Source organism: Sapajus apella, unplaced genomic scaffold (genome assembly GCF_009761245.1).
Source record: "Sapajus apella isolate SASKATOON/1434 unplaced genomic scaffold, GSC_monkey_1.0 scaffold53, whole genome shotgun sequence".
NCBI lineage: Eukaryota > Metazoa > Chordata > Mammalia > Primates > Cebidae > Sapajus > Sapajus apella.
The window spans coordinates 14,971,859-14,988,103 of NW_022436993.1; the positions used below are offsets into that span (position 1 = coordinate 14,971,859).

A 16,245-nucleotide genomic window follows, 5' to 3' on the forward strand; every position below is an offset into this window, starting at 1 on the left:
ACAAAAAAAAAAAAAAAAAAAAAAAAAAAAAAAAAATTAGTGGGCATGGTGGTGCGTGCCTATGATCACAGCTACTTTAGGTACTTGGGAAGCTGAGGCAGGAGAATCACTTGAACGCAATGAGGCGGAGGTTGCAGTGAGCCGAGATTGTGCTACTGCACTCCAGCGTGGGCGAAAGAGCAAGACATTGTCAGAAAAGAAAGAAAAAAGAAAGGCAAAGGCAAAGGCAAGGAGGGAAGGAAAAGCTAAAATTATGTAATGTCCAACGTCCAGAGGAAAAAATTATTTGCATAGGCAAAGACTTCTAACACAGGACAGAAAAAGCACAAATCATTTTAAAAAAAATGAACATTATCACCACTAAAAACAAACAAACAAACAAAAAAAACAGAACTTTTTTTTTTTTTTTTTTTTTTTTGCGGCGGAGTTTCGCTCTTGTTTCCCAGGCTGGAGTGCAATGGCGCGATCTCGGCTCACTGCAACCTCCGCCTCCTGGGTTCAGGCAATTCTCCTGTCTCAGCCTCCTGAGTAGCCTGGATTACAGGCACAAGCCACCATGCCCAGCTAATTTTTTGTATTTTTTAGTAGAGACGGGGTTTCACCATGCTGACCAGGATGGTCTCGATCTCTTGATCTCGTGATCCACCCGCCTCAGCCTCCCAAAGTACTGGGATTACAGGCGTGAGCCACTGCGCCCGGCCAAAAACAGAACTTTATCACCACTAAAGCTTTCCTTAATCAAAAGGTACCATTAAGAATTAGGTGATAGTGTCTTAGTATAACACCAAAAACATAAGCAACAAAAGAAAAATAAACCAGACTACCACAAAGTTAAAAAAAAACTTTTCTGCTGTAAAGGATCCTGTCAAGAAAGTACGAAGACAATCTACAGAATAGGGGAAAACATTTGCAAATCATATGTCTGATAAGAGACTTGTATATAAAATATATAAGGCAGTCTTAGAACAAAGACAAATAAATCAATTTTTAAAAAAGGATTTGAATACCTCTCTCTCTGTCTCTCCAAAGAAGGTATATAAGTGGCTAACATGGGAAAAGATGTTCAAAATTGTTCGTTGTCAGAAAAATACAAACTGAAATCTCAAGGTGCCACTTCACACCCACAGGATGGCTATCATAAAAAAGATAGAGAGTAAGTGTCAGTTAGGATGTAGAGAAGTTGGAATCCCCGCAGGTTGCTCATGGGACTGTAAAATGGTACAGTCATTTGGGAAAACAGTTTGGTGATTCCTCAGAATGTTAAAAAAAAAAAAAAAATTTAAAAAGAGCTACCATTTGACCCAGCAATTTCAATCCTAAGTATACACCCAAGGGAAATGAAAGCAAGTCCACAAAACAACCTGTACATGAAAATGCCTGATCATTACTCACATTGGCCAAAGAGTGAGACAACCTGAATGTCTATCAACTGAAAAACAGATAAACAAAATGTGATAGAGCTATATAATATTATTTGGCAATAAAAAGGAATGAGGCACTGATACATGCTACAATATGGATTAACCTTGCAAAAATTCTCTCACGTTCATCACCGAATTGTCCATTTAAATGGATACAGTAACTTGTATGTAAATGATACCCCAATAAAGTTGATTTTTTATAAAGTAATGAGAAGCTGAGAGAGAGAATCCAGTCGCAAAAGATCACATGTTGTATAATCCCATTCATACGTAAAGTCTAAAACAGGCAAATCTATAGGGACCAAAAATAAGCAGTTGCTAGGGTCTGAGAGAGGGAGGGATTGAGGGTGACCGCTAATGAGTATAGGGTTTCTTTCACAGAGACGGAAAGTCCTAAAATTAGGTGGTAGTGATGGCTGCATAACCTTGTGACTATAAACAAAATCTTTCATTGTACACCTTATGGGTGAATTGCATGGTACATAAATTACATTTCAATAATTTTTTAAAAGGCATCATTAAAAAACCAAAGCAAGCTACAAAATGGAAGAAAATATTCACATCACATGTATCTGACAAAGTATGGACGATATAAGGAACACCTGCCACCCAATAATGTGATGACAATCCAGTAAAGATTGAGCAAAAGATCTGAACAGACACTTTATAAAAGAAGACATACACGTGGCCAATCAGGGCATAAAAAGATGATCAACGTGATTCATCATTAAGAAATGCAAATTAAAACCACCCTATGATATTACCAAACACCCATCAGAATGGCTAAAAGTGAAAATCTCAAGGGCTAGCAAGAATGTAGAGCAACAGGAATTGCCATATGCTGCTGGGCAAAAAGATGTAAAATGGTACAACCACTTTGGAAAACTGTTAGGCAGTTCATTAAAAAGTTGAACACAACATCTACCATTTAACCCACTCATTCTCCTCCTAGATCTTCACTCAAACATGCATGCAAAGACCTGTACGTGAATGTCTACAGCAACTTCATTTATGAGAGCTCCCAAATTGGAAACCACTCAAGTATTTATAAATACAAAAGTTTAAAAAATGTGAAATATCCATAACTTTGGAATACTACCCAGCAATAAAAAGGAACGAACCACTGAGACATGCTACATGGATGAATGTCAAAATAATGAGTGAAATAAGCCAGACACAAAATGGTACATGAGTCAATTTATATGATGTTTTATACAATATAAAATAATCTTGGCCAGGCGTGGCGGCTCATGCCTGTAATCTCAGCACTTTGGGAGGCCAAGGTGGGCGGATAATAAGGTCAGGAGTTTGAGACCAGCCTGGCCAACACAGTGAAACCCTGTCTCTACTAAAAATACAAAAACTAGCCAGGTGTGGTGGCACATGCCTGTAATCCCAGCTACTCAGGAAGCTGAGGCAGGAGAATCACTTGATTCTCAGTGATCCCAGGAGGCGGAGGTTGCAGTGAGCTGAGATGGCGCCACTGCACTCCAGCCTGAGCGGCAGAGTGAGACTCCATCTCAAAAAAAAAAAAAAAAAATTTCTAGTAAGTAAAGTAGGTTACTGGTTGACTAGGGTCATGAACGAGGAAGAAACTTCCAAGGGGCTCAAGGAGTCTTCAGTGACATGGAAATTTTCTCTCTTGACTGTGGAGGTGGCTTTACGGGTATGATTCTCTCACGTTCATCACGGAATTGTCCATTTAAATGGATACAGTAACTTGTATGTAAATGATACCTCAATGAAGTTGATTTTATAAAGTAATGAGAACCAATGGAAAAAGAATCAATATAATTTAACATTTTAAAAATTAGCATATCTAATTTTTTGTGTAAACAGAGCTTCTGAACTGCTTACTGTTGCGCATACATAGTTTTTGTCCTTAGGTAATTCAAACATTCATTGCCTCTAAACTGGATTTTGTGATGAATTTGCCTGACAAATCTCACACAAGGTTAATCCCACCCTAGTTCCTCTCTGAATTACTAAAAATTCTTAATGAGTGTGGTCCATACTAATGAGATAGGCTTTTTCGTTTTTTGTTTTGTTTTGTTTTGAGATGGAGTCTTGCCCTGCCACCCAGGTTGGAGTGCAATGGCATGATCTCAGCTCACTGCAACCTCTGCCTCCTGGGCTCAAAAAGATTCTCTTGCCTCAGCCTCCTGAGTAGCTGCTACTACAAGCACCTGCCACCACACCCGGCTAATTTTTATATTCTTAGTAGAGACAGGGTTTCACCGTGTTGGCTAGGCTGATCTTGAACTCCTGATTTAAAATGATCCACCTGCCTAAGCTTCCCAAAGCGCTGGGATTACAAGCGTGAGCCACTGTGCCGGGCCAATGAGGTTTTTTTTTGTAACACAAAAGAGGGATGAATTCCTTGACAGAAAAACTCACAGAGGGGCAGGGATAGCAGTGCCCTCATATGACTTCCAGGCTTTGTTCTGAGGTTGGTTTTGTTCCAGACATTTTTATATGTTTTTATGCCAAGCCATTTTTGCAGTAACTTTTGTTGGTAGTATACAATCCCAAGTCGCTTAGAAAGGCAAATTCTAAATCTACTTGAACTTCACCTCATAAAATTAAAGATCACCTGTAGGGCCAAAGGGGTGAAACGATACAGGTATCCATAGAGAAACCACGTGTACCCAAGACTGACTGTTGTGAGATGACTTCCCACACTTTCCCCTTCACCACTCACTGTAACCCTCTAATGTGAACATTATTATTACCCCCATTTTTCCCACTATGGAAACTGCTACTCAGAGAAACCCAGTTATTTGCCCCAATTCACCCAGCTAGTAAGGGGCAGAGCTGCGAGTTACACATTTGGGGTGCTTTGACTGATGTTTGGTTATAGTTCCATAAACACAAAACTTAAACAAGTAGATCCACGTAGCTTTGGATTTGAGTATTCATTTTTGCATTACTGTAAGAAAAAGCACACATTGAAATACATGGCTAACATTGTGCGGGGCTTTTGCCCGCCACTGAAATCTCATCATCTTCCAATTAGGCAACAGTATTTGACAAGAAAGGGATGCGCTGGCATCCTGACAGAGCAGGCTTCACATAAAACAAAGTCACACGGACGTCTAGGGAGTGTTTCCAAATCTGGGGAGAACTAGTGCTCTCCAAGAAACACCAGAAATATGGCAAATTATAATGCAAACAGAAGAACAAGGATCTAGAAAAGATTACACTTAGGTACTCGAGAGTCAATGTGGAACCAAGCAGTCAAAAACCTTTGGCTTATATCATGGCTGGCTGTAACATACAAATCTCTAAAACTGCCAGTCATGACCTAGAACTGCCATTTGACAGACAGAAATACACATATGCTTCTGGCACGGATAGCTTTAAAATACTTATACAAAAATATCATAACCTACAAATAATATTTTGAAGATAATGAAAGGATAACGAAATGCATTGATGAACATTGATTTGCATCCTAACAAGACCCCAAGTTAATGTGTTGTTTAAACATTCATAAGGAAAAGAAGAATCTATGGAAAATAAATTGTTAGCCCAATCATCCATTCTACATACGCTTGACAATCCAAAGTCTGAAAATCATTAATAGATCACGAAATTGTCTATATTCTGATCTTCCACAAAACTCTCCTCTGTCATTAATCATTTAATATTCCAGCATTTATTTATTCAGCAATGGTTAAAGCATAATATTCCGACACAGTTTCTATCAGTTAATTCTACTAAATGCAGCCCTGGGATATTCCCGGGAATCATACCAGTTAGAGTAAAGCATTTATGCAGGCAGGGAGGCCAATTTCAGCTTAAATTTGTAAAAACGCATGCAAGTAAAGTCTCTATTTGAATATCTGGCTTTCTGATTTCTTCCCTCCTTGGTAATCTCCAGTGTTAATGGAATGCAAAAATAACCTAATGAGGGGATAATGCCATGGTCTGACGCCAATTATTATTCTCTTATGTCTGGCATGAATTCCCATTTCAATCACATGCGCTCTTCTCTGTCAAAGGAAGAGTACAAGGGAGGGGATGGGAACAGGCAGTTACCATCTGCTTCCCTCCCCCGGCATCCCTGGAAAGGAAGACAAGGGTGGGAGTTTCTCCTAGAGATGGGAGCAAAGTGTACCTCACAGTGGGCCCACTGAAGTGTCTTCAGGCAGCCACATTTGGCCCTGGCATATCAGAAAGCAATACAGACTCCCCATAGCAGGAACGTCAAATTCACTGTCAAGCTCTAGGTTTTCAGTCTAGCCCAGCAGCTGCAGACTGGTTCAAGTGAGTCCTGGAGCCTCCTGCATGCAGCCCACTGTCTTCGGCTGGATACAGGCTTCTCTAGTATCCCACAGGCCTCCCAGCTCCCTCCTGCCTTATCTGGCCCACTAAAATAGTTTCTTTTCCCACCTGGCCTCTTTAAATCTTGGAGTTTGCAAGTTGGTTCAAAACTCATCAATCAAACGAGGTACTTACAGCTGCATGACCAGGTACAAGTGATTTGGGCTTTCATAAATGTCTTCCAGGGCGACAATGTTTTCATGCTTAATTCTGAAAAAGAAATAGACACACAAAACAGTAAGTTTAATCAGAAAGGAAAACTTTTTAAAACAGACAGCATTGTAGCAACAAGTTACAAAACAGAATCCAAAACTCCTGAACAAAAACATTTCACACTTCACAATCTTGTCCCCAGACTTGTTCCAGACCCATTTGCTAATAGTCCTTCCCGGATCTCCACTCCTCTTCGTTCCTAAGCCCCAATACCCTACAGTTTAGCAACAGTGGATTAACTATTGATGCTTCCTGTGAATCCCAGAAATGGGCCCAATCTGCCCACATCCTATTATCTGACAGGGCCCAACTCAGACGCCGGGCTGCTGGGCAGAACTGTTCCCTCTTCTGTTGTCTCCCAGTGGCCGTCACAGATTCGCCTGACCACTTAATTCTACGAAAATCTGTCCCCGATGATAGGCCTATGTTCCAGGGAGAAGGGAGACGTGGTGGGACACTGGAGAATATATATGTTCCAGGGAATGTTTCTCTGACATGTTCACAAGGTCAGGATACTGGGACCATCCTGGCTAACAGGGTGAAACCCCATCTCTACCAAAAATACCAAAAAAGGCCAGGCACAGTGGCTCACGCCTATAATCCCAGCACTTTGGGAGGCCAGGGTGAGCAAATCACAAGGTCAAGAGATCGAGTCCATCCTGGCCAACATGGTGAAACCCCATCTCTACTAAAAAAAAAAAAAAAAATAAAAAAAAATAGCTAGGTCTGGTGGTGTGCGCCTGTAGCCTCAGCTACCTGGGAGGCTGAGGCAGAAGACTCGCTTGAACCCGGGAGGTGGAGGTTGCAGTGAGCCAAGATTGTACCACTACACTCTAGCCTGGCAACAGAGCAAGACTCTGTCTCAAAAAAAATACATATATATATATAGTTTTAGCTGGGCGTGCCTGTAGTCCCAGCTACATGGGAGGCTGAGGCAGGAGAATCGCCTGAACCCGGGAGGCAGAGGTTGCTGTGAGCCGAGATTGTGCCACTGCACTCCAGCCTGGGTGACACAGCGAGACTCTGTCTCAAAACAAAAAAACAAAAAAACCAACCTGACTCCCTCATTGGGGTTCATATCCCCCCACCCCACCCCACTACCAAATGTCACTTCAGCTTCCCAAGCAAAATCAGTGCTACTCAAAGTGTGGTTCTCACAGGGGCAGCACCAGCATCTCCAAAGAGCTTAGGAGAAATTCAAATTCTCAGGCCCCATGACAAGCACAGAGTATACAAGTCGAGGGCAGAGCCCAGGAATCAGTATTTTAATAAGATGCTCAGATGATCTACACGTGCTAACTAGACCTTGAGAAATACTGTATTGGACCAGTGCTGCTCAAACTTCAAGGAGCAAATGAATCATCTGGGGATCTGGCTGCACGGCAGGCCTTGAATCAGCGGGTTTGGCTGGGGCCTGGGAGGCTGCATTTCCAACCAGGTCCCGGAGATACTGGTGCTGCTGATCTGCAGACACCACTGTGAATAACCAAGTTCTAAAGAACCAGGGCAGAAGGAAACAGCTGAGTCCTAGCCCTTGGCACTATCCATTAAGAGCAGTTTCTGCTCAGAATGTAAGGCTTGATATTATTTAAAGCATTTGAGAGAAAAAAATTATTTCATTACTCAAGGAGATAATTAGCTCTTACCATAAGCCTCTCATCGAAATGACTGCTGAACCATTTAAAGACAAGCACATAACATGCAGATTCTTGTGAACCTCCTGAAAGCAAGAACTACATTATTCACACATTTGCTCCTGGTGCCTCGCACAGATCCGCTTAATAACACTTGCTGAATGAATGAATGATATTGAAAGGCTGCTGCCAGTAAGCAGCCAGAAGCCTTATTTAGTTACGAAAACGGAAACCATTTTCCTAAGTGTGTGATGTCTTCCCTACAAAGAGAGGTTTATAAGGTGGAAAACAAACAAGAATATTATCTTCTTTTTGAGATGAAAGAGAACAAGATCATTAGCAAAGACTGGTAAGGCCTTCCTTTGAATTCTACAGCTTGCAGTAGTTAATGCAGTTGTTTTGCAGGAGCTAAAACAATAGGTTATACTAAGTTCACATTCCACCCGATTCCAAAGAATAGAATCTAATTATTTGTCAGCCATGGTTTCTGCACAGCCTGAGCAAGACATGAACCAAATAAACGATGCCAGCAAGGAAACCAAAGAGCTTAACTTGAGATTACCAAGATCCTACAAATCATGGCATTATCGTGATTAGATATACCTGAAAGAAGCAGCCCACAAAAGTAGACATCATATAGATTTTCCCTTTTTGGAAAAATTGTTTTAATTTACCATTGGAATCAACCACATGGTCATGAACGTTTTCTTTCAGTCAAGTTCATTTGAGAGTTAATTAAGAGCCTAGAGTTCTGGGGAAATAGAAGGAATGGGATAATATGAAGAGTGGCCAGAGAAAATGCAGGGCACACAGCTACATCTGAACGGCAGCAAAATGCTGAATGCTTTTTCAGTTTAAGTACATCCCAAGTATTGCATGGTTGTTTAGCGGACATTCAGATGTAACCGGGCACACTGTATTTTCATGTACTAAATCCAATCACTCTGCTTACATAAATCACTCAATCTCTAAACTGGGTTTAGAGATTGGCAACAGCAGCCCTAGCTTGCCTTCGAGGTTGAGTCAAGAAGGCTGTCTGAGCCCCAGAGTTCAGTCATTAATTCAGATTCCACGATATGCAAAGAATCAACTCTGTACAAAGCACTTGCCTAGCCAATGTAGTGGACCCCAATAAATTAGACCTACAGTCCCCTCCTTTGATACATGGGATAGAGACATTAAAGCCTATTTAACCTGCCATGTCTTACATGAGCGCTAGCTTGAAATTGAGTTTAATCTATTGCAGCATTCCAGAGAAGTGTTGCACACAGCAGGAACAATCCCAAATGTCAGTCTCACAGCGGCTGGAAAGACACCTTAACTATTAATATCTCTCCATCAGCCAATCAGGCGAGCAAGCAATTGTCATTTCCTGAGTTTCTGCTAAGTTTCTGGAAGAAGGTAAGAAAAATAAAAAACAAAGTTTTGCCATCAGGAAGTTTATCACCTAAGCAGATAAACTCAGGAAGAAATTAGAAAAGAATCAAATGCTAAATCCTGTAGAATTGCCTTTAAGCTGTGAGAAACCAGAGCCCCGAATGGGTCAGAGTTATGGCGAAGGCCTCAAGAGGATGATGGGAGCTGGGCTGGAGTGAGTAATGTTTGAATAAGCACACTTGAGAAATTTCAAATAAATCCTAAAATGGCCTCTTCATATCTCTTAAGAAAAGTGGTTTAATTAACTTGGAGCTGTTCAACACAGTAAAAAAAAATTATTCTGGCCTCCCACATCTGTTCTCAGGTACTTTATTCCACCCTCACATTCCTTACAATATGCAAAAGCGGAACGTAAAGTTTTAACATTATTTTAGTGCATGAGTTATTTTCAAAAAATGCCATATGACCACCCATGCCTTTAGGACTACGGCACAAACACTAACTGAGGACTTATTCCATGCAAAGGCTCACTTCATGCTAAATTTGCCACTGGAATCAATCACATGGTCACAAACATTTTCTTTCAGTCAAGTTCATCCGAGAGTTAATTAAGAGCCTAGATTTCTGGGGAAACAGGAGGAATGGGATAATATGAAGAGTGGCCGGAGAAAATGCAGGGCACACAGCTACATCCGAACGGTATGAATGCTTTTTCTCAGTTTAAGTACATACGGTGAATGTTTTTTTCAGTTTAAGTACATCCCAAGTATTGCTAAATTTCAGAGTTTCATTATTCATTCAACAAACATCTGTTGGATGCCTGCCAGGTACCAGGCACAGTCCCAGGTACTCTGAATTTAGCAGAAGAACAAGACACCAGAAAGGCAGCCTCAGCCCTCCTGGTGCTCATGCAGGTGAGAGCTAGAACGCTTCTCAGGTTGTCTGTCTTCATTAACCAGAAATCAGCCCCCTGGTAACTAGTAATGAGTCCCTGGACCAACAGAGAACTAGCTTACACCTTCTTCCCATGTATCCTGCACAGGTTTGAGGGATATAATGCCTCTGCTTAGTCTTCTCATTGCTGACCAATCTTCCTACAATATGGTTCACATTCCTCTCACTGCTCTATCATCACTCACTCGTCCAGACTCTGGAAACACTGATCCCGGGGTAAAATACGGTATCATGTATATGGTATTAAATAGTAAAGGAGAACTACTAACCATATGTTAGACTTCTACATAACTTCTACATAATAAAACCTAACAAATCCACTGCTGTAGTTTTTAGCCACTGCCTAACCACTGGCATATAAAGAATATAAACCCCACACAGGTAGAGATTTCTGACTGTTCCACTACTGTCACCCCAGTGCCAAAAGAAGAGCATGGCACATAGTTAATTGGTGAGTATCAAGTTTTGGGCCAATTAAACCACCAGATCATTTTAATTTGAACGTCTCCCAAACACAATCTCATTTCTTACTCGGGTTGATATTGTGAGAGCTTAATGCCTTCACCTTTAGCTTCATTAAGTCCAGTCATTACAGATCCCATGCAGCGTTTCGATGATCAGCGGTGTGGTGAATCTTGATTTCCTCATCTATTGTTCTCATTATCCCTCCCAACTTTGGGCCATCTGTGTACTTGGTACATATCCATCCCATGTGTCTTCATTCAAATTCCTAATTAAAATTTTAAATGCAAGGTTACATGTCAGAGCTCCACGGTATTCCAACAGAGACCCCCATCAAGATAACCATGCCATTAATCAGCTGGCTTCCATTGCTGTCTAGCTGCAAACCTGGCAGTCCTATCGTCTAGCCTGTGTTTTACCATTCTACCCATAAGGAAACAATTAGATGCTTTGCAGAAGTAGAATTCCTCAGCTCTACACACCACATAATACTATTTAAAAGGGAAATGGGATGTTTGGGAAGATTTGTTCTTAGTAAACCCATGTTAGCTCCTAGCAACCACTACAGTCTTTACTAAATGATCACAAACCATCTGCTTAATTTTCTGTTCCAGAATTTTGCTGTGCATCGAAGTCAAGCTTTCCAGTCTACAGCTCTCATCTTCCGCAATTTACATGTTTGGGAATTTTGACAACCTCGCTTACATTGTTTTCTCAAACATTTCAGCTGTGACTCTTCTGTGATAAGTGCAGTTTCCTCAGTCCCCTGGGATATCAAAAATCTAAACCTAGTCATGAGCTAATTTTGTAACTTTTGTTGGGCCTTGCTTCCATAGCTGTTTTATTAGACCATGTATTGTTAACAATGTGTTAAACTATACTATTTTTAATTATTTCACTTACTATTAACAACCAGCCTATGAAGGAGGCATTATTTTGCCAAATTTTTAAAAGAGGAGAAAATGAAGAAGGACACTAGGATCCCATAAGGCTAGGTATTCCAAGATCACAGAACTCATAACTGTCATTGTGGAGATTCAATCTAAGTTTATTCACACTCCCAAGCCCATGTTAAAGCAATAACTTTTACACTATAACTTCATATTAACTTCTATTATGAGAATATCCAAGAGCTCATCTAAATTCAGTTATTTCTATAAAATTATAAACCTAAAGTCAAGGTATTAATGCCATCATTAACAATACAATATGCACTTCTGTGGGTGCAGAGATTTGCTTAATTATCTTGAATCCAGTGGATGGACTCAAGACACTTGGTTGTACACATCCCAGCAGCTGAAATCCCAGTGGGTCAAACTCAATCAGAAAGAGAGATGTTGAAAAGCAGAAGGAACAGGGAGAAGTCCAGGAGTAATTAGAAAGAGCCTCTCCTTCCCTCAAGTGAACAGAGGGAAGAGGCAGAGATGTCAGTTACAGGCAAATGGAGAATGGAGATTCTGCCAACTTGCACAGTGACATCCCAGCAGGTCAATGCTCAGTGTTTCCAAAGCATGGCCAAGAGGCTCTTCATACATAAGGGATGTTCACTCTCAGACAGCGAACTGTCCCGAAATGTGCATAATTCAAAGCCATAATAATGTCACTGAAAGTAATTTCAGGTTATAAGAAGAACCTCAATGTAATTTTCATCACTTATCATTTACCAGGCCCAAAGCAAGCATGAGCTGACACATCTATATACAGAGGGTAATGGTTTATATGGCAACCTATGAGAAAGCCTCCAAAATCTCCAATAATGCAGAGAAGTGGATAAATGGAAGTGGGTCGAGGCAGAGAGAGTAAAGTTGACAGGGAAAACAGCACATGGGCATTGAAGCAGACTTCTGCTCACATGGTAACTGACAGCCAAGCAAGAAAACTCCAGAAAAATTTTTTTTTAAATTAATTCATGTAAAAAGTAAATAAATAACTGATACTGAATATATAAGTAAGCCCCATTACAAAGCCCCCAAGCTTTGTAAGGGAACATCAGGATCCAGAGGGTCAGCCTGCTACTGACTGCACATGATTCTGTGAAGTGAGACTAACATCTTTCCCTCTAGCCTAATGCTCCCCAGTTCAAGGATCCACACATTTTTAACTCCATGGCAAATGAGGAAAATTTAAAAAAAGAAAAAGCAAAGCACAAAAGAGAAGAGCAGAGGAGAAAAAACATTCGTTCAGCATTTCTCATTTTTTCTCATTCTATCATTTTACTGATCTGCAGGGCATCCAGGGCAGCAATTAGGAGGTATTCAGAGGAAGGAAAAGACCACAAAATCCCCTTCCTTGGTACTGCCATTCTCTAGAAATGGGCATTGACCTACTTAGGTTATGGATGCCAAATGAAGACAAGGGATGGAAGAAAATATAATCAGAAGGGAGAGACAAGAATCAAGGTGATTATAAGAGAGGATGAGGCCGGGCGCGGTGGCTCACGCCTGTAATCCCAGCACTTTGGGAGGCTGAGGTGGGCGGATCACAACGCCAAGAGATCGAGACCATCCTGGCCGACATGGTGAAACCCCGTCTCTACTAAAAATACAAAAATTAGCCAGGCGTGGTGGCGCACACCTGTAGTCTCAGCTACTCTGGAGGCTGAGGCAGGAGAATTGCTTGAACCCGCGAGGCGGAGTTTGCAGTGAGCCGAGATCGCATCACTGTACTCCAGCCTGGGGCCTGGCAACAGAGCGAGGCTCTCTCTCATCAAAAAAAAAAAAAAAAAAGAGAGAGAGAGGATGAGTGGAGGTGGCGAGACACAAATCGCCCTGCAACGTACAAGGTGGAGGAGGTTATGTCAATGAGCCGCAGCCAGCTTCCGGTCCTTTTTTTCAGGCACTTCCGGATTCACAGGCTAGTATGAGAAAGGCCTCTCTATGCAGGCAAAGGCCATAGAGGACCAGGCCTGTCACCACCCACCACTGTCACTCTAAGCAGCCCAGAACATTGAAATTTTATTCACACAAAAAGGGAGGCGGTGGTTCCCTGGCACGGAATTGCCTCAAAAATAAATGAAGAATATTCTGATGTCTTGGCAGACATTCCTATTTGTCTAAGTAAACGATTATGCTTCTTAAAAATTAAAAATAAAATCATTTCCTCCTTCCTAGAGTCAAATTCTTGTTTTCTCACATTATAAGCAGTGTGAGAAAAATGCTGAGAAAATTGGGATACTGTCAGTCACAAGAACAGCAATAGCTTTGAAATATTGGCCAGGTAGTATTAAAAATAATAGCTTTCATTTTAATAAACAGGCACATTCACAGGTATTACTTCATTCTCCAACAGCCTTATAAAGTAGGCATTATTTTCCCATCTCACAGATGATCACTAGCAATTTATAACCACTTAATTGTTCTCCCCACTTCCCTCTGGTCTCACTGTCTTCCCATCTGTTTTCCATGCCGTCTCCTGAGTGATCTTTCCAAAATATAGAACTGACCAAACTTCTTAGCTTGAAATCCAGCACTGGCTCCCTGTAGGAGAAAGTTCAAACAACTGCATGGCTTACAAGTCACTTGTTACTTGTGAAATGTGAAAAGTTCCCTTATGCCACTTGCAGGGCGTGTGACGGGGGAGTGGCGCTCTTCCTCAGTGCCCAGCTATTCAAACACCTAGGGGAGCATGCAGACAGGCACACTGTGGGCCTCTGACCCCACAGCAGTGTCTAGGGGTGAATGCTGACAGCTCCTGAAGCCCCAGTGGCCATGGATTACAGGGTGCTCCTTCAGTTTTGCCATCTGTAAGCACACTGTGTTAATCAGCTCTATTAGACCCTCTGCCTTATCACAAGGGGAAGCATTCCCTTTGAAAATCAGCACAAGACAAGGATGCCCTCTCTCACCACTCCTATTCAACATAGTATTGGAAGTTCTGGCCAGGGCAATCAGGCAGGAGAAAGAAATACAGAGTATTCAAATAGATAAAGAGGAAGTCAAATTGTCTCTATTTGCAGACAACATGGTTGTATATTTAGAAGGCCCCATCGTCTCAGCCTAAAATCTCCTTAAGCTGATAAGCAACTTCAGCAAAGTCTCAGGATACAAAACCAATGTGCAAAAATCACAAGCATTCCTATACACCAATAACAGGCAAACAGAGTCAAATCATGATTGAACTCCCATTCACAACTGCTACAAAGATAATTAAATACCTAGGAATACAGCTAACAAGGGATGTGAAGGACCTCTTCAAGGAGAACTAAAAATGACTGCTCAAGGAAATAAGAGATGACACAAACAAATGGAAAAAACATTCCATGCTCATGGTTAGGAAGAATCAATATCGTGAAAATGGCCATACTACCCAAAGTAATCTACAGATTCAATGCTATCCCCATCAAGCTACCACTGACTTTCTTCACAGAATTGGAAAAAAAACATAAATTTAATGTGGAACCAAAAAAGACCCCCCATAGCCAAGACAACTCTAAGCAAACAAAAAAACAAAAATAAAAACAAAGCTGGAGGCATCATGCTACCTGACTTCAAACTATACTACAAGGTTACAGTAACAAAAACAGCATGGTACTGGTACCAAAACGGATATATAGACCAATGGAACAGAACAGAGGACTCAGATATAATACCACACACCTACAACCATCTGATCTTTGACAAACCTGACAACAAGCAATGGGGAAAGGATTTCCTATTTAATAAACAGTGTTGGGAAAACTGGCTAGTCATATGCAGAAAGCTGAAACTGGATCCCTTCCTTACACCTTATACAAAAATTAACTCAAGATGGATTAAAGATTTAAACGTTTAAGACCTAAAACCATAAAAACCCTAGAAGAAAACCTAGGCAATACCATTTAAGACATAGGCATGGGCAAAGACTTCATGATTAAAACACCAAAAGCAATGGCAACAAAAGCCGAAATAGACAAATGGGATCTAATTAAACCAAAGAGCTTCTGCACAGCAAAAGAAACTACCACCAGAGTGATCAGGCAACCTACAGGATGGGAGAAAACGTTTGCAATCTACCCATCTGACAAACGGCAAATATCCAGAATATACAAAGAACTTAAACAAATTTACAAGAAAAAAACAACCCCATTAAAAAGTAGGCAAAGGATATGAACAGACACTTCTCAAAAGGAGACATTTATGCAGCCAACAAACATATGAAAAAAAGCTCATCATCACAGGTCATTATGTAAATTAAAACCCCAATTGAGATACCATCTCACACCAGTTAGAATGGCAAACAGTAAAAAATCAGGAGACAATAGATGCTGGAGAGGATGTAGAGAAACAGTAACGCTTTTACACTGTTGGTGGGAGTGTAAATTAGTTCAACCATTGTGGAAGACAGTGTGGCGATACCTCAAGGATCTAGAACTAGAAATACCATTTAACCCAGCAATCCCATTACTGGGTATAAACCTAAAGAATTATAAATTGTTCTATTATAAAGACACATGCACACGTATGTTTACTGCAGCACTATTCACAACAGCAAAGACTTGGAACCAACCCAAATGCCCATCAATGATAGACTGGACAAAGAAAATGGGGCACATATACACCATGGAAAACTATGTAGCCATTAAAAAGGATGAGTTCATGTCCTTTGCAGGGACATGGATAAAGGCGGAAACCATCATTCTCAGCAAACACAAGAACAGAAAAACAAACACCGTGTGTTCTCATTCATAAGTGAGTGTTGAACAATGAGAATACATGGACACAGAGAGGGGAACATCACACACTGGGGTCTGTTGTGGGGTGGGGGGCTAGGAGAGGGAGAGCATTAGGAGAAATACCTAACATAGATGACAGGGTGATGGATGCAGCCAACCACCATGGCATGTGTATACCTATGTAACAAACCTGCATGTTCTGCACATG

General features: G+C 41.1%; 1 protein-coding gene across 5 annotated transcripts in view; it reads right to left on the reverse strand.

Moving 5' to 3' along the window:
• CAMK1D (calcium/calmodulin dependent protein kinase ID) overlaps nt 1-16,245 on the reverse strand; it is a 462,154-nt gene that overhangs the window by 150,723 nt on the left and 295,186 nt on the right. For all 5 annotated transcript variants that reach the window (XM_032244054.1, XM_032244053.1, XM_032244057.1 and 2 more), the window contains one exon: nt 5,883-5,957. In XM_032244054.1, coding sequence (XP_032099945.1) covers nt 5,883-5,957 — 75 coding nt within the window. The remainder of the gene's footprint in view (nt 1-5,882; nt 5,958-16,245) is intronic.